Raw genomic sequence first — 25586 nt, forward strand, 5'->3', positions numbered from 1 at the left:
CTGAAACAAGTGTTTCCCTTATGACTGTTGAAACTTTTAAATTAGAACCAATTCATACCTGTAGTAAAATTTCAATAAATGTCAGAGTTTTAATATTTATTTGCAGTTTAACTTTGCAACTTTTGAGAGTAGAAAACAAAAAACAAAGCAGTTGCTAGAATAAAGACCTTACCACTTCATTTTGTCATTTGGCCCTGATGAAAAGGTAGAACTCTTTAAAACTTCACCCATTTCTTCTCGGCAAAAACTGAAGTTATTAATGGTCCACATATAGGAAAATTTTACTACTTTAACCTGAACAAAAGATGTGGAAAATGTCAATAAAATTTAACTTACATATCAAGCATTAACTATGAGAACTAGTCATACTGTCAACACAATTCAATATTTTTAGTTTTTTGTTTTGTTTTGCTTTTTAATTATTATTACTAGAAAATAAAGCCATTAGAATTTATGTAGATTACCTGTGTGTAACACCAGCTTTCAGCCACAGGTCCACTGGACATCTCGCCAGGAGGAGGTGGGGTGGGAACCCTTGACATTGCCACTTATTGCAGGTTTATAGTATCAAGATAGCAATCCAAACTTCAGTAATTCTCCTAAAAAAAAAAGTAATTCAAATATTTTGTTCACTCTTTTTAAGTATGAAAAAAATTCCCATATTTTGATATCTATATTCTGGTGTTTACTAAACAATGCATTAGAAAATTAAACGTGAAAAGAGGACAATGGCTTTGGTATTTAGACAAGCTAAGTGTCACACATTAACGACCATTTGTACTCAAAATCTGCATGCTGAATGTCCACGCAGTACTTAATAAAAACAAGTGCCTATGTATCATACAATAACACTAATGCCATTATATCAACATCACTGTTGCAAATTACCACCTTGATCACTCCAGTCATGTTATAACTTTCTTCAGGACCTTCTGCTTTGACTTGGAGAGTAATTTGGGCCTTGTGAGCACTCAGTTATTAGTTACATTGTCCACACAGGCATAATTCAGTCCTGAAGGAGCACCTAGCTACCTGGGAGCAGAATAGGTTCAAACAATCCTTGGATTTCTCAAGGAAGGGCCAGAAACTAAACTTACATTTAAAGTACTATTTTCATAGAATCACAGAATGGTTAGCATTGGAAGGGACCCTCAAAGGTCATCTAGTCCAACTCCCCTGCAAGGAGCAGGGACATCTCTTCACACATCTTTCATGGTTGCCTTGTATCTTTAATACCAACAGATTTGACTGAAGAATTATAATCACCACAACAATGTGCTCATTCCTTATCGAAGCACAAAGCTGAAAAACAATTTAGGTCTACTCATCAACTTTGAAGAATTTTCTAATAGTGAACAAAGCGATTTTGTTATGGATTATCACTTAAGAGCACTGCAATTTCTCCTGTCAATTAGAAGTTGAGCCACATGCCTAGATGCATCACATCTAACTACAGGCACGTAATTTCTCAGCCTACTTGCACTAGTCTTTGTACACAGCTAGTGAAAGAAGGCGGGTCTGTTTGAGGGTAGCTCTGGGTTATCGGGCTGACTCTCCTTTTAGGTAGGGTTTGCTGTCATCTTTAGACAGGTTCCTGCCAGTAGCACAGCTTCTCACTTAAGCAGTTGCTAAAAACAAGCGAAATGAACCCTGATCAAACTAAATGAAAGTCACAATTGTTTCTGCCACAAAACATTTTCTCTCTTAGTACAGGAAGTTTCTTTAAACATACACTGCTGTCACTAAAATAAGACCAGAAGACTACAATCTCTCTGAAACATTTGAAGTCTTCACCATATAGGTCTTTTTACTCTTGATAGAACAGCACTAATTATATTACTCAAAAGATGTGATTGCACATAACTAAAGTTGGAACTCTTCCTTCAGGAATGGACAATGCACTTAGAAACAAAGTTTTAGACAAATATTTTAAAAAGACACTGCAAGACCACATGCAATTTAGTCATGATGTGAATTAGTTTATTATTCCTATAGGAAGAGGAATTCTCTGTGAATCGTTATAATCCTCAACGGATGCTTTCCCTCCTGCCTTTCTGGTACCACTTCTCATTCACTTGCGATACAAATTAGCCCTTCCACATTAAAGTCTGCTAACATGAGAATTGCTCTGAATCACAAATGTATAATCCTCTGAAAACAAAATTAATTCTCAGTTTTCACCAGATAAGGATGCAGATGCTATATAATCAGATTCTATAACGGATGCCTAACAGATCTACTATGACAAGATTAAAAAAAATAATCATTGATTAGATCTGCAAGATATGAATCGAGACATTCAAGTATAATCACAAATACAATTCAGTTGTTTCTCAAAAACTACTTATTCTTCTAAATAAAACTTGTATTTTTTTACGGCAACCTTCAGTGTTTTATTAGCACTTCCCATAAATGAAAACTAGTTACAAACAGCCACCCTAAATTTAAGGTAATAGAACTTGTTTGCCCCATATTTTTTTTAAGCAGGAATCACATGTATTGTGGAAGCTGTGTTTACATAGATTTTGTTTACAGGTTTACAAGTTGTTTTGGTTATCTGTACAGGATCACTCAGAGAAAAATTCCTGGGAAGGACACATGTGAACATTCCTCTTTCAAAAAGCAAGTATTAGTACTTACATTACCATTATTTCTGGGAGCACATCCTATTCAACAATAACAACTGAAGCTGTTACCCAGATACATGATGGATTTTATATAGAATCATATCCTGAAAGTGTCAGAACAGCTTACCTCAGCCTTACTGAATCTGTTTGCTGTTCTTCAATTCTCCAAAGCTAAAAACAAGAACTACAGCCCATTCCTTATTCTGTCATTTGCATGAGATGCACAGGAATGGGTTCCTCAGTTCTTTCAGCCCATTAGACCAGTCAGTTCCCAGTAACCACAAAGTAGCAGATCTGAGCCAGGTTTGCTCTGAAGGCGTCTCTAAATTGAAAGAGACTGAAAAAAACCTGCTGTGTAGTATCTTTAGAAAGTGTCCAGTGACCTCACGCCAGCTACCAGTAGTTATCTGCCCTCTCTGCCCTGACAGCTAAATTAGCTTGATTCACTGAGAAATTAACTCTAAGCAAAGGTGGCCATCTTCAATTATTTTCAAGTCCATCTGCTGCCTTGTCTCTGTACCTGTTCTACCAAGGACATTGTACTTCAGATGTTCCTTCCACCTGCTGCATGGCTTTTATTATTTACTTCAGGTTCTGACAAAAGCCATTATTTTATATAAGTACACTTTTTAGATCCTTCCGACTAACTTCAGCTTTCTGTGAAGTTTCCCATTACAGCATTAGGACCAGACAACTGATTTTCATGAGCTCCTGATATATCTTTGAGGAAAAGATTTGTATCTCACTTTTTTTGACATGGATTTACTAAACTTATCAAATTTTTAGACTGAGAAAACCAGGAGAAAGCATTAACTTTGAACAGCTTAATACCATACTGGGAGCCTGCATTGAGAAGCAATCTTTTCTATTTTTAAATATGCCTGGATGCGTAATTTAAAAAAAAAAAAAAAAAAAAGGCAAGAAACCAACCAACAGCAAACTGAACAATGAAGAACGAATAAGCAGAGCATCAGATGCTCTGTTAAGACAGACTGAAACACTGTCAGAGAACAGCAGGGAAGCAGTTTAGCAGTACTGCTGATCTGCCCCTCGCACTAATCCATTTGTCAGGATCTGGGTAGGGACATGGGGAAATTTACAAGAACTAAAAGGTGAAAGAGAACACAAGTTTCAAAGATGTTATTGTGAAGTGTAGAGATGTTTGGGGAAGGAAGGATTTTTTCAGTCCACCAGGCTGACACTCAGAGTGGGCCGCTGCCTGCCTTACCCACTTTCGGGCGGCCACCAACAGCTACCGGGGCAAAGCGGACCTCACACAGTCAGCCCGAAGACGAGAAAACACACTCACCTACACACTCACCCTTTGTTGTACCTACTGTATTGTGCTTGGGGAGAAGACTAAATACTACTTTGAAGAAAGTGTTTATGAATCACTGATTAGCCACTGTCATCAGCTCCAACAAAAAAGTTTTTCAAGTACCAAAACCTCATCACAGCCCATTAGATCAAACAGCTGGGAACAGACAGAGCTGCAGTTCGCAAAACCAGTTGGAGAATGACTGGGCAGAATTAAATCAACGAAGTGCAGGAAGACAGGCCTGTTTTCTGTAGGACGAAGCAATTTAAGAAGGACAATTTTCACGCTAGAGCCTGCATTTAGTCCTCTGTAGGCTATCATGAACAAAGCACTAGAGGTGGCAGGACATTATCAGGTTATACCTCTGGCAGCTTTCAGGCAACGCCACACCTGTCCAGACATGGCTCAACAAACCAGTCAGAGTGGCCGTTTTGCCAGGCAGAAGTCTCTGACCATCAGAGGAAACATGCACTGGGAACACTAAAACAAGTTTTAATGGATGAGGGCAAAAGAAGTTTCTGGCTTCCAAAACGGAAATTAGAATTGTATTTTAAAGTGTATCAAGTACTTCCGCTGTTTGCTTGGGTTTTAATGAAGTGATAAAATCATACTGGATGTAGTGCAGCAGACAGTGATGATCCTACGCCATGAGTTTGCTTTCCCTGAAGGAAAAGCTCAAAAGCACTTTACTTAACCTGCACTCCCTGACCCCAAACATGACGGGCTCATCACTTCTACTGGTCTTGGTTTCACCTGCCAATCACTCTACCAAATAGACCAGTCTCTGATAAATCAGGATTGTCATGGAGCTGAGTACTACTTACAGAGCTGTAGCAGGCAAGTAGATATAAATAACAAAAAAAAAAGTGATTTCTCAAAGCACATTTTATTTAGGAATTGCCCGAAGTACTTTCCTATTCAAACAAATACTTGTGCTAAACTTCAAGCCATCTGAAGCTGATTATCTCTAATTAATTACCTGCACATACAGAGCATAAAAAAGCACAGGCTACCCTCCACAAAATTTATTTACACTAAATTTCATCAAAATCTGTATCAGCTACTTTCCTAACTTTTAAGTGATCTTAAGATTAAAAGCTACTTCATATATAAATATAACACGAATTTTATCAGACATATTCACTTGTTTCTCTTCCCAGAAATTGAATATTTGTCAACATTATTCTAAATAAAGTTACTTTTCAACCTCTTAGAGCTAGACAAGAGCACATTCCCAGTCTCTTACATCTTCTGTTGGAATCATCTCAACTTTTTCACTGAAAAAATGACTAGCTCGTTTATAAAGTACCACATGCCTATAAACATACAAAGACAAATTTCGTACTCTCCCAATAATAAATACACAAAACACTTCATAAACTTGTTTGAATGATTGCCCTAAGTGTTAAGATGATCTTTTGCCAGCTCTCACATCTAAGAGCAGAAGCTCAATGTAACAACTATAACCTATTAGTTCTTTCAGAGTTGAAATAGTGTAACAGGTGCATACAAGCAGGTGTGCATGTAGCAATGTTTTATCTTTGTCTTTCAATAAGGTATTACAGTCAACAAAGTACTGGCAGGAATGGCTAGATAAACTGCCTTCTGCTGGGTATCCAACACACCCTGAAAGTCAAATCCAGCCTGCCAGAACCTAACCCACAAATCAGTTCACCAAACAAACCAGTGACCTTGACCTGCTCCCTCAAAAGGGAAAAGAAGGGAAGCCCTTTGTGAAACGGATGATCAGCTCCTGCTGACCCTCTTCTCTCAGCTCTCCCTTCTTTCCAGGGCTTGTGCCTCCAGGATCAAAGTCTTTCCCTCACACACTGACTATATTCTGGCACCTCATAGGACTTCCAACATCTCATCACATGGTAAAACTGAACATGAGTTGAGGCGGGCATGGCATGGGCTTATTCCTGAGTCCTGTCCAGAAACTGGATAACAACAACATTTGATAGCAATGTCATGGTCCACTTCAAACCGCAATGGCACAGAGTCCCCACGATGCCCCAAAAAGAGGATAGGGAGACAATCCTGCCTGAAAAATTAAACATCTCTAACCAAATTACTTCAAGCATTTAACACCTAATGTAAGAGTTAGAGTAACTTACTGTCTATGGGTGATCGATTTTAATATCATTTAGCAATCTCTAAGGAAAGTCTAATAAATGATCTTGCCAATAAATTCCACATGCATGTATTGTGCATTTCCATTTGAATGGTAACTGACTTTTCCTGAACAGGGCTGAAAATTTCAGGAAATGCAAAGCAGTTATGAATTAACTTTTATTTTCCTTTGGAAATATCAATATTTCATTACTGACTGAAATAAAAGATCAACTTCTGAAGGTTAACTGGCAAATAACAAATAACACCCTCTTCAACTTTTTATTCCTAGCAAACTCACTATTCAGAATATACGAAACCAAATATAGTTTGCCTAATTGTACAGCCAAAACTTGAGTTTAAAAAAAACAAACTAAAGTGAATAATCCTTCCATGCAATAAAATCAGTTTCCAAAAGCCATCAGTTTCCAAAATAAACATACTTCAGCTACAGAGATACTGATTTCCTCTCATTAAACAATCATAAGTGAATAAAGTATTATATAGTATTATAATAATTATATAGCAGTATTATAATAATTATAAGTTATATGTAAGTATTATATTAGGTTATAGAATGGTTTGGGTTGGAAGGGAACTTAAAGACCATCCAGTATTTGTTATTCAATAAATTTGTTGTTTTTTAAATTACTGAGGAGGCAAATTCTTGGGAAAAACATTGAATTGCTTTAATGTTTGCTATCTTATCAGTTCTTGACTAAGAGAGAACACATATATAAAGCTAAAGATGGAGGAAACAAACAAACCAGATCAAAATGGTTAAGTGAAAGACATTTTAAGGCACAAGACTAAGTTTCTTTTGCACACCCTCCATGTGAAGCAATGCTCCAGTTGACTTGTGCATTGGTTTTTTTTCTGTTTAAGAGTTTGTCTTGTAAGCTGATTATGCTTACAAAAATTTGTAAGATATTACTAGTAGAAAAAAAAGGAACTTTGTAAAAGATAGGATTGTTTCTTACTTAGCAGGATTTGTATCTCTTCACAATTGATCTTTTTGAAAGACCTGCTGTGTATTTCCTATATAGCTAACTATTAAACTAAATTTTCTGCTGGATGATACACAGCACAATAACAGACATTTGAAAGGTCTATTAAGCTTAGGCAGTTTTCCAATTTGTTCAGTATGACCATTTGCTTCTCTGAAAACAGACTCAACATATACCTAGAACATTTAAATACAGTGTTTAGTATTTATTGAATTTAAACCCTATCTATCACTGCAACATTTGAGTGAACAGTAGTACTAATACTTAAACAACTGCAGTCATGTATATCGATCTCATTAAGTTAGAAAAACTATAGGTTGAGAATACACTACATTTTACACTACTTGTAGTAGTTCTTATTAAAAAATACCTCCTTTTCTGGGCAAGCAGAAGGGAATAGCAGTTGGGCTACACAAAGGAAAATCCTATGACACTAAAGAAGTGAGAGGTCTATAACTAGAAGGAAGGGTTGTTTGGTTTTGGGTTTGTTTTTTTTTTTTAAGAACATAATACTAAAAAATGTTTATTTAAGTGTATGTTTGCTCTGGAACCACACAATAGCAACCAATCTACAGAAACTTAAACAAGCTTTGGGGCTTAAATCATAAGCTCTGGCTGCTCCTATGTGCTTCACGCTTAAGATCTCACCCTTGCCGTCCCCACGCTCTGGAAGCTACCAATCAGCCAGGAGAAACACACATAATTCAGCACCCACACCACGAGCCAATTCATAACCCTCTCCACAGTTCTCCAGTGAGAAAAAAATACTACCCTGGACTGGTCCGTGACAGCTGAGAAGCTACATATACATCCCCTGTCACCTCTGCTCCAGGGACAGTAAACTTCAGCAGAGACAGGGCAGGCAGCTGGGGTTAGAGACATCTTAAAATAGCTGCAACTAAGACTCCAGAATTTAAAAGCACATCCTCAAGGTGGTTCCAGCAGAAGAGCCCCAGCAAGGCAAAAATCCAGCACATGTGAACTGCCCAACTTCCTACCATGGGCATGCTGTTGTAGCTGTAACAACACTGAAGTCAGCAGCTCAAAGTTAGAAAGATTATACTATCAGTTGTAAAAGCTGTAAAGCTGAGTACATGTAGTTTTCATGCTTTTCTGAATTTTCTTTCCTAGCTTAAGTCTGTGAAAAATAAAGTTGAATTTTACCCGAGCTGAGAGAAAACCTAATGCCCAGCAGAGCTTGAACTGAAACTGTCTCGTTTACATCAGCCAAGCTATTAATAAAAATCCCTCAGCATTAGCCTTGCATTATTGGTCTGTAATATACGAAACCCGCTGCACTCCTTATTAGATAACCTAGACCATCCCCTACAGGAGTCATCTGTGCATTTCCCTGGAGAAGAAATGCAAGATTATTTCTTACAGCATATTTCAGTTTCATTGCCCAGTCTAGTTTTACGGGACCCAAAAGATAGGTATTTCCACCACAATTCCTCTTGGGAAGCTATTCTATTCAAATAATCTATTGCTGTTGGGTTTTTTCCTGGTATACAGCCAAAGTGATCTTTTTCCCCTCTTCAGTTTCACTCCATTACTCTTACTCGAACAAATCATTGCCACATAGAAGTATATTAAATGAAGACATTTTTCCCCTAAATAGTTTAGTTACACACAAGAGTTCACCAAATTGAAAATGCTAATCTTGACTTATGTTTCTGCACATGAAACAGTAATACCCGTATTAGCCAACAGAATGCTGACTTCAATTGTAACAAAAATATCTTTCTCCAGCAGATTTAGCTAGTTGAGGGTAGTTTATTGTTTTTGTTTGGGGTTTTTTTTATTTTTTTTTTAATTAATAAGATTTGTGAAAAGTACTGGACTATGCTCTCTGGAGACAGGTGCTTTCATTTGCTGCAGAGAAGCTGTACAGAGCAACAGCAGCATAGTGCTCTACCTATTAACCTCTGCAGTTCACAATGAAACGGTACAACACAACTGCTTTCAGCAGACAAAAGTTCATACTCGCAGATGTTACCAGGAGAAGTTTTTGATCATTTATTTGTTGCCTCATCTATCACAGCAAGCAGCAGACAAATTCATCCGTACAGCTGCACCTTCATGGAAATTCTGAGAGGTGCAGCTCATCTCAAGCCTGTTCTACGCCTCTTACTTACCAAACCAGACACAACTGCTACTTACATGCTAGGAAACAGAAGAAACCTACACATGATTTCCAAACCCCAAAACTCAATTTTGCCAGAGGATCAAGTTGCACTCAACACTAGTTCTCCCAAACTTGAAACTGATTTCAATGGACTGGGTGTTAAATTTCATCCACAACAGTTGATTAGGCAGCATTCTAAGACAGGCAGGTCAAGAGGCAGAGCTGCAGTCACCTGCTTTGGTGAATATGAAGTAGGAACCTCTGAAAGCAAAGCTATATGAAGACCTGATGAAAGCCATCAAGGTAAGAAAAACCTGACACCTCAGTCTTGGACTGCAGCTAAGCAGGTTTACACTCACAGAGGTAAAAAAAGAAAATTCTAAAAGTTCATAGAATATCTTGAGTTGGAAGGAACCCATAAGGATCATAAAGTCCAACAGAGACTGGTTCCTGAAGTTCAGAGACAAGTACACAATTTCTCCTATTGTTTCAAAAACATCCAGGTATTAGTTGTTTTGCTTATACTTTCGGATTTAAGAACAATTCCAAAATAATCTGCTTAAGATCCATTTTTCCACAACAAAAATGATTCAAATCTTTGCAGTTTCCTATGACTTTTCCCCACTTACAGCAGCCTTACTTGCTCAAAAAAAAAAAAATTTCAAAGTATCTCTTATCTCTCTAGACAGAAAAGCTGAGCAAACTCAGCAGCCGTAAGCTTTTAAAATTATGGATTAGAAAGAGGAATTCCCGAGACTAGTATTCACATTTTTTTTTCTCACAAAGGTTCCTTCTTTAAAATTAATTAAAAGATTTATATAGCTTTCAATTTCCATAGAACCATTTGATGCCTCACAAGAAAAGACTACTCAGCAATAACCACGTCTTGCTCTGCAACACCAAGCTCCGCTGCTTCTCCAGCAGGTCAAGCTGCAGAACTCACTGCTCCGATTTGCAACCTTGGACTGCTTACTCAGGGTGAGAGGGAACGGGAAAGGGAATGGTGCAGCTTACTCCCCATCAGGCTCCCCTGCTAGAGGTCTTCCTCCAAAAGGCCAACATATCATCTGCTTGCTTGACAAAACCTGTGCAAACTCTTTGAGGGTTAGAACTGAGGCCTAAGACTATATTCAAGTCTATACTAAAATTGCTGTCTTCTAAAAAGCCCCAGCTACCAAGGTGTGAATGTGTAAAATCTTACTCACATCTTGTTGAACAGGATGTTTACACACTTTTTTCCCCCCTCAGCACAGTCTCCTTATGTCATCAGTTTGTTCCTCTACAGTTTGATTGTTTTACTGAAGTTTAAAAACAAGAGGAAGGCAAACACAACGCAAGCAGGCTGCCATAGGGCTCTCAGGGTGGCCTGGCTAATCTGGGCACAGTTAAGCAGATTTCAGTCTGAACAAAAGCAACAGGGCTCATAAAAGGCAGTAAGTTCTATCAGACTAAACTCTCTTCTTGTAAGATGCCTCAGCTGCCTTTGAGAGGCTCTTGCCAGCCATATACTCCACACATCACCACGCAGTGAACTACTACTGCAACCAGCTGTCCTATTACCAGAAGCCGTGCCTCCAGAAAGAGTGTTGCACAGGCTGCAGACCGCCCAGGCAATCGCACGCCGGCATCTATGCTTGAATCAGGCAAGCATCCCTCCTTGCTTTCCTCATGCACTACGCAAAGCCCTCCACCGACTATGGCAAGTAAATAGAGTTGGCTTCATCTTCGGTGCTATCAAATACAGCAGACCAAAAGCAGATGCAAGTCTGGTTCTTTTTGCTTCTATCCACAAAAGGCACAACCCTGCTGTGAATCATCCTGACGAAGTCGCCTCGTTAGACGTAGCACAGTGCAACACCTGCGGGGCAGCCACAGAAAATTGCTTTCACAAAAAAAAAGAAAAACAAACAGAAGGAAAAAATGCAATTTAATATTAGGAAATAAAGACATCAGCTAACACCAAGTGATGAACCCATCTTTACAAGTGACTCTGAAAACCTCTGTGAAGGCTTAGACACTATAATTTATTAGCAACACAGATAAAATGCGTTTAGTGATGCTACTGCCACATATTTTTCCTCTCGCCACTCAGTGAGTGGACTCCCACAATTGTTGGAGGGGACAGTACATTTCCAAACATTTATCTGAATTACTAAAAATTATTCCTGGCCTGTAATACAATTTTCAAGACTACTGACTACAGAATAAAAGTTGATTTTGCTTGATAATCTTATTAATATAACTATTCATACAGTCTAACTCTGGAGATAAAGTTTACCACATACAAACTTTAAGCAGGCTAATGTCTATGTATGCTTTTCTTCCATTTCTCCTTATATCATGCTTTTTTTTTTTTTTTTTTTTAAAAGAACACAACCACACTTTAGGAGAACATTTTTGAGAATAAGGCATCTTTTGCCATAAGGAAGAGAGTACACTCCCCCCAAAATCAGAAGCCTCTCCATATGTATTCACTGTATCTTCCCCCCGCCCCAGATCAACCACCCGCCCAGTGTATTTTGCAAAACTTGAAAAAAATGTATTTATGCAAACATCTTCAGTATAAGAAGTTTCAGTTTCCTATAAGCTATATCACTCATTGCAACACAAATATTCTTCTGCTGCCATTTTTAGTTTTAAAAGTTTGTTTGCAATATGCACTGAAGTCACAAGCAAAATCTACCTTGACAAATTCTGCGGGGAGACATAAAAATCCCATCAAAACTAGATTTCTTATGTTCTATTCCTCTGAAACTACCACATGCAAAATGCAGTACCAGACACAAGGCAAGATCGCACCAACTTCTACAGTCAGTACAGCGATGTATTATATTAACCTACAATTACCCAAAGAAGCTAAAGATTTCAGATAATTTGGTTTCCAGTATAACATTTCCAGAACTGAAGTAGTATGACTCAACTTTTAAATGAGTTCATACAGACTGCAAGCAGAACTTTCTCAATGCATGAAAAAAACACCTAGAAATAGGTACAAATCCAGACATATGCAAATAATTGCTGCAATTAACTTTACACACTCGGTATTAGTTGAGATACCTGTGTTTTGTCCTCTGTTACAATAACAGTTATTCAATATGATATGTAAATATCAGTGTGACCACTGGTACATATGATGCTCATAAAAAGGAGTTCAAATTTAATATTATCATTAAATATTGCTCCATCCCAGAAGCTGAAGAAAACTATATAGAGCACTTACCTAAATTCATTACAAAACAGTTCTGATTTTATCTTCAAGAGTTTCAACTACAAACAAATGACACTGAAATTAAACTCAGTTTACAAGGAATTCATCTAGTTTAAAATTTAAGAAAAATTGCCAAAGAGGTTTGTTGCTGAGGTAATGTCTACAGATTAAGTAATTCAGAGCCGTGTTGTGTTAAATGCTGCAGACAGTAAACAAGTGCTGCCTCTGAAGGATTTTAAGAAATTAGCTAGCTAATCTGAATCATTAAATTAATACATTAAGTGCTCAAAGCAACCAGTGACCTGTATTTAGATTTTATTTCAACTTCAACCAGTGATTTTTTACTAAAACTCCATATATTGAAAACGACTGTACTTCACAGGCTACAGGCCATACTGATGGAGAAAACAGATCCATCAATTAGAAACTGAACATGAATACAGCCAGGAAAATTAAAACTTTTGGGAAGAGTAGTTTTCCAAAGAAAACATCAACACGGAACAGCAAGCTAGAAAGTATGATACCAGAGGAGAAAGTTATACCAGCTATTCGTCAGGCCAGAATGAGTTCTGGACCTACACTTAATTTCAGTTTTTCAGGAAACAACAGCTGGTGCAACTAACTCCAAACTCTTTTAGAAACACTAAAGTCTAATTTTCCAAACATTTAATACACAACAAAACAAGCCATTTGAAAGAAATCAAGTGTAAGTCACCCCTCTCCCCCATTCCCTTCACCTCCATTCGTAACCTTACTTCTGAATTGATTTTGCAAGTGACTTGACCAACTGGTAAGTGAGCTCTTGGGAGGGGATAAACATTAAAGGAACAACCAGGAAGGAGGCCGAGAGAAAGCCTGGCTCCCAAGTTTCACCCAGTGATCCTCTCCACTACACAACAGAGGCAGGTACCACAACAAGAGGTTCCCACCCCATGAACTCTGGAAGTTTCCCAACTGCTGGAGACATTTACTTCATGAGCAGCAGCACTGCCTATGCCAAGAGCTACTCTGTTGTATTCTCCCTGGCACACAGTTGCTTTTTCTTTCTATAAAGCAGCCAGTTAAATTACACATCAAATGATAACTCACCTTTGAGCTACTTAACAAGTCAAGTCACAATGTAGTGCAAAGAGCAAATGTCACATGAAGGAAGGTGGACGGAACTGACACAGACTGTTCAGTACTCCATTGATAAAAGACCACTAATCAGAGACTAAGCAGCTGTCTATTCTAAAGCAATCCTACAGCAAAAGTATAATCAAACTAGAGCTTCAAATGATGCTTGTCAGCTGAGCGAACTGAGATCTAAAGGTGGCTTTGAGACTTTTTTTTTTAATTAAACATTCACAGGCACACAAGAAGTAAGTTACCATCTTACAAGTGCTCACAAAGCCCACTGGCTTCATTCCATATATTTAGCAATAAAATCAAGGGAGAGCACACCAGACATCTCTAATGCTTAAAAAAAAAAGAGCTTACGAGTACATACAGCAGCTTCTTTTATAGAGGTGAGAACTCAGAGAAATCCTTCTCTATTCACCTAGCGTTCAACTTTAGGTGAAGCCCACTTTGAAATCACTTTATCTTTAATCTCTGAAGCAGCAGCAGCACAGAAAAGAAACTAGCTTTTCTCACTAAAGCAATTGTCAAGTTCTGGAAATAACATATTACATTTGCGTTATGTCACCTATTTTTGATGATTCCCACGGAAAGAAAGAGACGAGTAACCAACGAAAAGTGGCAAGTGTAATATTTTTCACAAAAATCAAAGGATAAGTGGCTTCTGGGAGAGAGAAGGCAGTATCAAGGATAAGTAATCTAATTCAGGGAATTTGTACATGTGAGCTCTCTAGATTATTCCACGTCAATGAGTTTCTGAATCAGCTGAAAGAGTATCTCACTTTCCACTACATTTCCTAAATGCTATATGCAAACACTGATCCCAAGAACTTTAACAGATACATGCATGTCTGAAACGTGATTCCTTGTAAAGAACAGAAAAACCTTTACAGCTGACAAAGAAATAATCTTAAACCAGATTACCAAAAACCACACTGGAAAGCTATTAAATTTGGGTAAAATGGGCTCATGAAAGTTGAGGCGTTTTCTGCTTAAGCTTGCTCCAACACTGAGCATACATTCCTGCCAAAATTCAGCCCCAACATACATGTTGAACAGCTAAAACATTACCAAAAATTTGAAACATTTATGCAAAACAATACACACTCTATAACATAGTATACACACTACTTAAGCAATCCACTGAACTAGGGCAAGTGACCATCTTCTCTCAGCAACAACTACTACAACATCTAAATTGCCTCTACAAAAATATCTCCACCCTTCACACAGTTGCAACAGTTCTCTCCTAAGTACTGAGCACAAACTGAAGCAGGGATTTCCTACTTCATGTCGAAGGGACAATTCCAGTATGTGTCTCTCTCACATGGGTGGGACAAGAAGAAACAGAAACAAAGCGCCATAAGGACATGAACCGTAAAGTTTGTCAAGAAATCAAAGCAAGGAAGAAGTCTCTTGTGAATATGTACACATTTTGCAGAGAGAGGAAAGTGAATCATGAACCAAGATACGAAAATCTCTTAGATAGGACATCTCTGACGTGATGGAGCAGGTATTAAGACAACCACTGGGGAAAGTGCCTTCTATTTTATCCTAGAAACGCAGAGCCCAAGACACACATAAGCCTGTCTGGCTACCCAATCATTCCTCCTCAGCCTGATGACGAGGGCTGCATGTCCCTCCAACTTCACCGTGCTAACAGACTTCTGAAACCTTGCAATTTGCACAAGTCAATGTATCATCAGCACATCGTTCTGCTGCCCTATCATTAGTTGACTGTGTGGCATATTAACTGATTTCATGTAGATGGTTTAGGAAACACTAATTGTGACTCTTAAAAAGCCAAAGGGCTTTAACATAGTAGTGAGAGAAGACCTAAAAAAAAAAGTAGGAACGAAACGACACTGACACTTTTCAAAGTCTTCATGTTTTGATCCAGGGTACAATATTTTGAAGACCACAGGATTTTATGATTACAAGTATCAAGTTACTGCTTTTAACAAGTATAACAGATCTCATTTAGATTCCCTTACTCTTAAGCATGTTTTGCCAAATACGCAGGAAGCAGAAAGGGCAGCATGTTGTAGACTACTTTGTAAAAAGAGGCAGAAGAGCCTATAATAAGCATGCAAGCCTGTCCTCAAAAACTGTCAGAAAAAAAAAACTGCCACAATCAAATTATCTTCAACAGAAAAAAAAAAAAAAAAAAAAAAGGGATGAGATAGTCTTGTAATGCAAGACACAAGGAAGCCTACTTCTGAGCATACCCCAGAACCTGGAAACAAATTCAATTGTCAAAGGACAATTGACTAACTACACTCATTCCTACAAGGGCATAAGATGTAAAGAACAAAAGGGAACAGATAAGGTGGCGATGTGAAGAGACTGCATATGAAAAAGTGAGAAAACCACAAACGTAGACAGAAAACCAAGGAAGAATGAATAAAAAGAGAAGTCAATGAGATCTAAATGCAATTCTTAACTGCACTTCCTATTACTGCCATCAGCTAGTTCTTTTCCACTTCAACTTGTGCTGTTAATGACAACTATAGTTTCATTATCTTTCCTGTATATTTATGTTGAGATGCTTTCAAATGCACAAAAATCAACAGATAAGCACAACATATAGGAAAAAGGAGAGGGGAAAAGTAGCTTTAAAATGTTATTTCCACTGAACATCCAAGAACTGCAAGCAGTATGCACTGACAGCTGAAATCAGTGACTAGGCCAGAAAAAAACTTGGTGGCTTTTCAAATTCATTTTATATTTGTCTACAGCATACACAAGTTTTTAATAGCAACAAGTAGCTCACAACGCCTATGCAAGTTCAGAATGTAATTCTTTATTTTCCCTGACAGTTTAAAAGCAGACTGCAAAGTACCGAAGTTGAGAGTTTGGCAGAAAGCTGTTTCAAGGCAATATAACACCAAGGATATTTCTGGATATTTAAAATCTCAGGTTTCTAGAAGAGAGATAGAAGTAATTTCTGGTGATGTACCCAACCCTGCCATGTTTGCAGCTTTAGATACAAAAGGCATATTGTTTAAAAATTATTTTCCCTTTCCTGAGCAAATACCCACTCACGGTGGCGGGGGGGGAAACACTATGAGGTAAACACACACTGGAAATCCTTCGCAAACATTTACATTTGTCCTAGTCACACATCCCAGGAGGCCCAGCTAGAGAAGCCAGGTAAAATACTTTCAGAAGTGACAGTGACTGCTAAGTGTCCCTCTAAAAGGAGATTTTTACTTCCAGAAACAACAAAATTTTTAGTAATAACAGAAAAAGGAACCAAACTTCTTTAAAACAGTTAAACAAAACGCATTGGCAGTCATACAAATGGCTCAGCTTCAGCACCACCGTGGTACAAATTCCTCTAACCATATGGGATATCTATCAAAAGAATGCATTCTGCAGAACTGATAAGAATAAGGAATGACCCAGCTTGACTCTCACAGATTGTTCTTCCTGGTAGTTAGAAACAAACCTTTTTGTTCAAATACTGTTTTTATAACACTTAACAATTTTAGAAAACAAGTTGAGAATATCTTCCCAAAGCAAAGCTGCGTTCTAAAATAAACTGTTGATTTTAGTATATCGCAGTTAAAAAAATCTTGCAAACTCATCAATAGCGCTCATGTTGTTTTCTTTGTTTTGCTGTTTTCCATTCTTTATGCTCCTGCTCAACTACTGCTACTCCCAAACAGCCTCAAGATGACGCAAATTTCAACGGACTCTACTGAATTTCAGCAGATGACATCATCAGGTGAAAACCAGTGTTAGTCAACTCCACTTCCTGACCACGCATAAAATGGTGCACGCAGAACAGATGAATCAAGCAGGAGCTTACAAACATTATTCACTTGCTGCTACAGTGTCCCAGAAAGTTTGCCATAACCCCCAAAAGGGAGCAAAAAAAAAAAACCTTTTTTTTTTTCTGTCTTACAAGATGAGAACTTCCCAGAACAAATTATCACCCAGTTAAGGGTAACAGAAGCACACACACACACAAAAAAAACGTTTCAGGCTGTTTTGCAGGAATGCCGTCCGCAGCCGCGCAGCCGAGAGCGCTCATGCCAGGGCCTGCAGGAGCCCATTACGAAGCGCGTCCTGCCCAAGGTATGGATAACATACGTGGGAACACCACCAGCCCCACGCCTCCGCGCTGCCCGCCTGCCGGGCCCGCACCGGCTCCGCGGGCCTGACCACAGCAAAGACGAGGGGCTGGGCGGGAGCTGCCCGCCCTCCGTCCCCCCGCACCGCGGCCCGCCGCCCCAGGAAGGGCCCCGCAGGCCGCTGCCCTTAGGCACGGGGGACCCGGGCCCGCCCCGCCGGCACGGAGAGCCAGCACAACAAAGGCCTCCTGCCCGCTCCCCGCCCCAGACCCTCGCACACGTCCAGCCCCGGCCCGGGGCGGTACACGTACCGGAGCGCGGCGCTGGCTGGGCGGCACGGCGGGTCTCATAGTGCCGGAGCGGGAGAAGGTGCGGCGGTCACCGGTGCCCGGCGGGAGGCGGAAGCGGCGAGGCCAGGGGGGTGGCGGAGCCGCATCGCTGCCCCCGCGCCGAGACCTGGTGCTGCCGCCGCCCCTCCCTCTGTCCCTCCCTGACGCTCGGCACCTCCCGGCTCCCGTACGGCCCCGCTCCCGCCGCCACTTCCGGGCAGGGAGGGGTCACACCGCCTCGCGCCGCGCCGCTTCCATCCGGGCCCTTCGCGCGCGGCCCCGCCCCGCCCTCCCCTCCCCAGCCTCTCCCCCGCGGCGCGCGGGGCGGGGCGCGAGGCCGGCCGTTGGGCGGAGCGCGAGGCGAAGGCGGGAGCGCCGGGGTGGGGGTCCCGCCCGCTCCCCCCACCCTGTCTCGACGCTGTTTGGGGATTTGGCGGGGGAGGGGAATATAAGCGGCTGCAGGCAGGCGCGCAGGGTCGGGAGGAGGCGGCGGGGCGCCTCCGGGAAGGTTTCGGGTGAGGAGGGGGCCGGGCCGGGGAGGGGTGGTGGGAGGTTTCGGTGGGATCGGAGTGTTCCCGTGAGGGAAGTGCGGGGGCATCACCTCCCCTAACAGACTGGTTCACGCTGCGGGGCGGACTTGGGGCTTCTGAGCTCCATCTGCTACCAGGTAATAGGACCTGAGAAGAAGCAGCCCTCCGTTACCGCTCCCCCATGTCCAGTGCCGGTGTTGGGTTCTCGGTGTCTTACCTGCTGCCCCGATCTGCTCCCCGCTCCCCGCTGGCATTGGCGTGGGCTTCGAGTCCTTCACGGAACAGCTCCCTGACTGGGGCCCTTCCCTTCCCTCCCGCGTATGTTCAGCACCCAACAGTTTTGAGAGTTGTCGGTCAGACCTGTCTCCTTTAGCCCCAGTGGAATTAATTTCTCTAAATCGTTGACGTATCTTGCTAGTTGCTTCTAAAAATAAATGATGTTATAATTGTAAATTCCATGTACGGTATTCCAGACTTCTATGCCGAGGGTTGGAAATAAAACTTAAGCAATTTGTTTTGTTTTTCTGAGGGCCAGGGCTTTAAGGAAAATATCGTCTATGGAGACAGTTAAGACGCAGTGACACCTTAATTGCCTCCCTTGAGAATGAGCACCAAGAATATGTATGGAGAGCATTGTGCTGTGTAAGGATACCCAAGCTAGCAAGGTAAAATCAATACATCTGCGTTAGTGAGGCACAGTGCCCTGGACAATTCATCCTGCAGAGAAAAACTGTGCTGACAGGGCCATACTGCTTTTGGTTTTACTGTTTCGCTTAGAACTATTTCAGGAAGCTGTCCAACATTGCACTGTACTTTCAGATGGCTCAGCGTTTTTCATTTGTTTGGAGTCTTTTTCATACCAGTCCTTGTAGGAAATAACTTTGCAGCCATAGCCCGAAGTTACTCCATTTAACTGAACAGAATTTTGGAGGAGGACCAGGCTGATACCTTTTATATGGCCCATTACTTAGAAGAAAATGCAGTATACCTTTGTGGGTCGTATGAGACATAAGTAGAACACAGACCATCGGGATTCTTGGTGTGAGCTGAGCAGTTCAGTGCTTAGAGATGCTGTTGCATGTGGGGAGTGAAAAATGTTCACTTTTTGAAAAGATAAAATCAGTTTCTGGTACTGGAAATCGAGAGTGCATTCCTAGTTCTAACTGAAGAGTCTGTAATGGGAATCTTATGATTTAAATAGAGTAACTTAGCACATGGGAATAGCAGTGAGCCAGGTGAATCTTCCTATAGAGTAACTAACTACCATTTCCCTTAAATCCCGCTTTAGAGAAAGTCTGCAAAGATGGATCATTCGCAGAAGCTGTGAAAAACACATGCGTATTTGTCAGCAGACAAAAGGTGAGATTACAGCTCATGCATCCCTTGGGCTGAGAAGTTCTTTTGCTCGCCCTCAGATAAATAATATTCTTGTGTATGTGGGCAAATGCCACAGAAGGACGTGTAAATGGTTGCCAAGCAAAGCAACTAGCACTTTCCAGATCTGGAGTCTCCAGTTGGTTTTCAACAGAAGTCTAATTTATTTTCCTGTACTTTTCAGGCACTGCTCAGTCCTGTTCCCTGCTATTCCCCATTAGATTCCCGTTTTTGTACCCTGAGTTTGTTTCCCCTCTCAGTGCTAAATTAAAGTGCACCATATAGTCCCAGCCTCTCGTGTCACATTAAGGTGAAATACTGTCACGTTAGGATGCATCAGTAGTAGCTGCATTATGGCAGCACTTAGTGGGTCAGTTGAGATAAGTGGCCCTTTATGCCAGACATTTTACAGAACTTATAAGACAAACACAGAATTTGTAATCTAATTAGACAGGACATGGTAGTGAAAAACAAGACAGGGTGAAATGATTAAGCACACTTACAAAACAAAGATTCTGCAAGAGACCAGAGGGAGAACCAAACTCCTGCATCCAGAGTGAATGCCCTAGATTGTACTTTCTCAAGCCAGGCAAGAGGCCCCACAGGAATATGCATTTACAATATACACTACTTTCTGACAGAAATTTTGGGATATTTACACTTTTCAAAGCTTTTCAGGAAAGGTGCTATGTTACTTTATTGTTTAAAAAGAGATTAAAGCCAAAAGAAGAAAAACAGCGTTGTAGACATTCCTTCCTCCCAGCTTCCACTGGGACAGAGCAATGTTTCCACTGCACTGTGGTGGTGCCATCCTTCACTGTAAAGTCCTCATGTTTAGAATAGAATAGAATATTTCAGTTGGAAGGGACCTACAACAATCATCTAGACCAACTCATGATATTCCCCTACTAGAGTCAATCTGGATCCCTTCCTGAGGGCTGACTTTTTCAAACACCTTACCTAACAATTCTTAGGGGTTTCTTTATAGAACAATTTTACTTAAGAATGCAATAAGGAAGCATGTTAACATACACTTATAAAAGGATTCATATTTCGAGATTTTGAGTGCTCTAGTCTGGGTAGGCAACACAGTCTTTCCTCTTTACAGGGTGATCAAGTTTCAGGCTGTTGGGACTTTCACCTTAAACCCTTCGGAATAAAAATTCTGTCTGCTCTGTATTAAATATCAGATTTCCTGTGCTTCTGTTTGAGAGAGACGATTTATTCTAGCTTATTGACCAGATTTAGAATCAAAAAATCACACAATGGTTTGGGTTGGAAGTGACCTTGAAAGCCCATCCAGTCCAACCCCCTGCACGGAGCAGGGACGTCTCCAACCAGATCAGGTTGCTCAGAGCCCCATCCAACCTGGCCTTGAATGTTTCCAGGGATGGGGCATCCACCACCTCTCTGGGCAACCTGGGCCAGTGTTCTACCACCCTCACGATAAAAAATTTTTTCCTAATATCTACCTTCTGGGCTGCAAGCGCACATTGCCAACTCATGTTGAGCTTCTTGTCCACCAGTACACCCAAGTCCTTGTCAGAGCTGCTGTCATTCCATTCGCCGCCCAGCCTGGATTTGTGCCTGGGATTGCCCCAACCCATGTGCAGGACCTTGCACTTGGCCTGGTTGAACTTCATGAGGTTGGCACAGGCAAACCTCTCAACCCTGTCAAGGTCCCTCTGGATGGCATCCCTCCCCTCCAGCATTTTGACGGCACCACACAGCTTGGTGAACTTGCTGAGGGTGCACTCTATCCCACTGTCCATGTCGTCAACAAAGATGTTAGACAGTGCTGGTCCCAATATGGACCCCTGAGGAATGCCACTCGTCACCGGTCTCTACTTGGACACTGAGCTGTTGATCACAACTCTTTGAGTGCGGCCGTCCAGCCAATTCCTTATCCACTGAGTGGTCTGTCCATCACACCCATGCCTCTCCAGTTTAGAGAGAAGGATGTTGTGCGGCACAGTGTAAAATGCCTTGCACAGGTAGATGATGTCCGTTCCTCGTCTGTTGTTCACCGATGCTGTCACCCTGTTATAGAAGGCCACCAAATTGGTCAGGCACGATTTGCCCTTAGTGAAGCCATGCTGGCTGTCATCAATCACCTCCTTATGTTCCATGTGCATGGTTTCCAGGAGAATCTGCTCCATGACCTTGCCAGGCACAGAGGTGAGGCTGACTGGCCTGTAGTTTCCCGGGTCTTCTTTGTTCCCCTTTTAAAAACAGGGGGTTTGTTTCCCCTTTTCAAGTTGGCGGGAACCTCACCAGGTTCCTCACCATTGTTTTGTGATAGGAGGTGAACTGTCTGAATTCAGCTGCTGTCTGTTGTCCAAATGAGAGCACTTTCTGGTGGAATCATGATACATCCATAATATCTTATTTTATTCTACCCTATTTACTTTTAAAAGAGCAAGCAGAAAACATTGCAAATGTACTGCCAAGATGTATGGGTAATTTTGTATTAAGTAAATGCAAAGCCTGATCTAGCTGATATGAGTCACAATTTTATGGACAGTTTTAAAAGGGTATGAAATGTAAGCAGGGAAGTTTTTAGTCTTTTTATAATATAGTGGTTTGGGAATTTGAATTGCTCTTTGGAGTTTGAAATTCCAGGATATTAAGGCATTACCCAATTTAGATTGACTTTTCCATCTTAACTTCTTTTTATATTTTCCTTCTAGGTTTTCTTCCTGAAAAATAAAGTAATAAAACCTGTTAAGCGACAACAAACAACTCATTTGTTACACGCTAGTGATACAGTTCTAAAATTATTCAGTAATGTTTCAACAGAATGAGTCTTCACTTGAAAAGGTCAGTGTTTTGAAACCAGCACTCTTTGCTGAAAAATACATGTTAGTTTTGGCAGAAAAGTTTTAGAAAAGATACAATTTCTTCTGAGGGAGGAGGGTGAGATTGTATAAATAAACAGTATTCTAGTGGCTATAGCAAGGAGTCTACCAGCGTTGGGTGAGTCAGATTCAAGTCTCCATTTTTCCTGATTCACGGAGAGTTTTGATCTGTCCTTCACATCATAGATAAAACCTTTACCACCAAGCTACTGGCTGATATGCAATAGGAGTCTTCCCTATTCTTCCCTGTTCATACTTTGTATAAACAAACATTAATTTTAGCAGAGACTTGTACTTACGACTTCCAGTCTTTGCCTAAGCTCAGCAGCTGTTCTGTGTGAGCTTCCTTTTCTTCTTTCATTAAAAACAAATAAGTAAACACTTAAAAGAATTTCATGTGAAATGTGAAAACATTGGAGTTTTCTAACTTTCACAAGACAGGCAAATGTTTCCCACACAGTTTTAGTCAGCTTTGCAATACATGTTAGTTCAAGGGAAGCTTATATGTTAATAGCATTAAAAAAGAGTTATTAAATAGAATTTGTTCTGTATTGTCATGTTCCTTGCCCTTAGTTTCTCTTTTTGTATTTACTTTATTCGCTATTACATCTTAAAATAGGTTGTAAGAATTTCAAAGCATATCTTCTGGATATTTCTTTAATGCATAATGGCAGAAAACTCACTGGAGACTAATTACAGCACCACATGACATTAGTTTTTCTTCAGAGTGGTGGGCTGCAAATTGCTGACCATCTTTGGTTAATTCCTCCTCAGTGTTCCTCCTCGTGTTGTCACCAGTTTCTTGTCAAAAAAAATTCTCAAATTCCTTTCAGTCATCCACCTCTACAAATCTTCCTCTTTTTTTTCCGCCTTATTTTTCCTTTGAGTTGTTGAATTCATCTATATTTGCAAGAACTCCACAACTATGACTGTATAACTGTGTGCTGTGTCCCAGGTTCTTTATGCTTTACTCTCTCTTCACAGCCATTGCAGTGTGATTGAGGATCACAATAAGATGGCAAACCAGCAGTATTATTTGATATGCTCAATAAGATGCATGCCTGACAGCTACTACTGCTTCCAAGTTCATGTTGCCTGCTGCAATCATGACATGTTTATAGGTTTTTCAAATTAAACAACTCTTTTTTCCCCCATGCACAAGTGTGCAATGAGATATTTTTCATAATGAGAAGTGATAGGCAGTCTAAGTAGATGAATCAGTACTGCTGGCTGTGTATACAATTAAAAACAAGAACTACAACAGCCATTGTGCTTTGTTCAGATTTCTTTAGAAATATAGTTTCCCAGACCATAACTTGGAAACTGAATACATTCCTGGATGTGGTAAAATTTTTATAATAGTCTCTAGTGGGAAAGATGATTTTTTTTTTGGTGTGTGAATTTAGTAGATTCTTTTCAGATCTTGCTAAAGGATGAGATAGTCTCTTTTAAGTTCTTTGCAGATCAGCCTTCCTTTCCCAAAGAAAAGTAAAATCAAACCCTATATTTTTAAATGTAGTGCTGAATCTTTCTTCTTCTAGTCCCTTCTGCTCTCCAAAAAGCAATGAAACACAAAGGGGCATTCCCATCTACAAGGCTTTTTGTTTCAGAGAGTATGGAAACTTATTTTTATACCAGAAAGCAACAATGAAGAGCAAATCTTGCTTTGTGACTTATAAATTTGATAATGAAGCCAAATGCATAGTCTTTTCCTCATTTGAATACCAAGTAATGTTTAAAATGCCTTTAAAAGTCACTTTCATAGAGGGAAGAGCAAGCATGAAGTTCTGAATTTTATCTAGGCCTCAAACATCATGATTTGTAAATTCAGATAAAAGCAGCCTCTGAACATAATTCACTTGGCTCAGAGAGAATACAAATAGATTCACAGAAGAATCAATAGATTCTCCACTGAATGAAGATCAAGTTGCTAAGGCACATTTAGAGGGGAAAACCACACCTCAATTCAGAATGTAAGGAAAATGAGTTGCTTTGAACTTTATTACTCTCTTTGGTTTTGAGATTTCTGTGATGTTGCCTCTTGAAATGGCCACCTGCTTCCTAGCTGGTAAACAAGATCTTTAATTATACCACTCACAACAGTAATTTTCAACATCAGTATTCCCCAAATTCTCTTGAGTTTCATGACAGGACTTGGCTCAGTTTTCTCTACACATAGTAAAAGCCCAATATTCCTCCTAACTTACCATTTTATAGGACTGAATTCTTCCGTCATACTTTACAAACCTAATATTTTTAACATGGAGCACTGAATGTATGACTTTTAGTATATGACTAAAATAAACCAGCACTGTGTGTGCTGGTTTTTTTTGTAATTATTCAATTTCAACTTCCCCCTAAAATCATAATTTGCACAACTTTATTCACCACCATTAGCTATAAGTGATCTGGTCTTTATAATGTTTAAGTACTTAAAATGTAAGGGTCCAGCTTTCCTCCAAATAAAGTTAATTTAAAAGTGTACTTGACCATGTACACTGGATAATAAGCAATACTTACATATATATCTATATAATAATATATGTGTATAACAGTAGTCAAAGTAACGTACCCTGTGCAATAAGCATGAGTTTCTATTGGAAAATCTAAGCACAGTGGTTCCTGAGTTTTGCGGAAAAGATAAACGCTCACTGAGTTTCTTCTCTAAGCATTACTGGAGATTTGTATAAGTGATTCACTGTTCATTATAAATAGAAGTAAGGATATATGGCATATCCTGAAAACTAGAAAAAAGAAAAAATCAAACACACTGTTCAGGTTTATTGGAAGCGTACCAATACCAATGCTAAATACCAAGCTGGGAACAGAGAACAGCCCCATGTGATTTCTAATAGAGTTATGCTTGGTATTTTAAATTTTGATGTAGCTGCCTTTTTCAT

General features: G+C 40.1%; 1 protein-coding gene across 1 annotated transcript in view; it reads right to left on the minus strand.

Moving 5' to 3' along the window:
* Positions 1-18068, minus strand: part of SPOPL (speckle type BTB/POZ protein like) — a 36985-nt gene extending 18917 nt beyond the window's left edge. Inside the window, exons 1-3 of the mRNA XM_086751048.1 lie at positions 17907-18068; positions 465-599; positions 173-294 (exon numbers count right to left, since the gene is read on the minus strand). Of these exons, the coding sequence (XP_086607174.1) occupies positions 173-294; positions 465-542 (200 nt within the window). The 5' untranslated portion in view covers positions 543-599; positions 17907-18068. The remainder of the gene's footprint in view (positions 1-172; positions 295-464; positions 600-17906) is intronic.
* Between the last annotated feature and the right edge of the window lie 7518 nt (positions 18069-25586).

The sequence above is a fragment of the Chlamydotis macqueenii genome, chromosome 6 (genome assembly GCF_036417535.1).
Source record: "Chlamydotis macqueenii isolate bChlMac1 chromosome 6, bChlMac1.mat, whole genome shotgun sequence".
In the NCBI taxonomy this organism is placed as follows: domain Eukaryota; kingdom Metazoa; phylum Chordata; class Aves; order Otidiformes; family Otididae; genus Chlamydotis; species Chlamydotis macqueenii.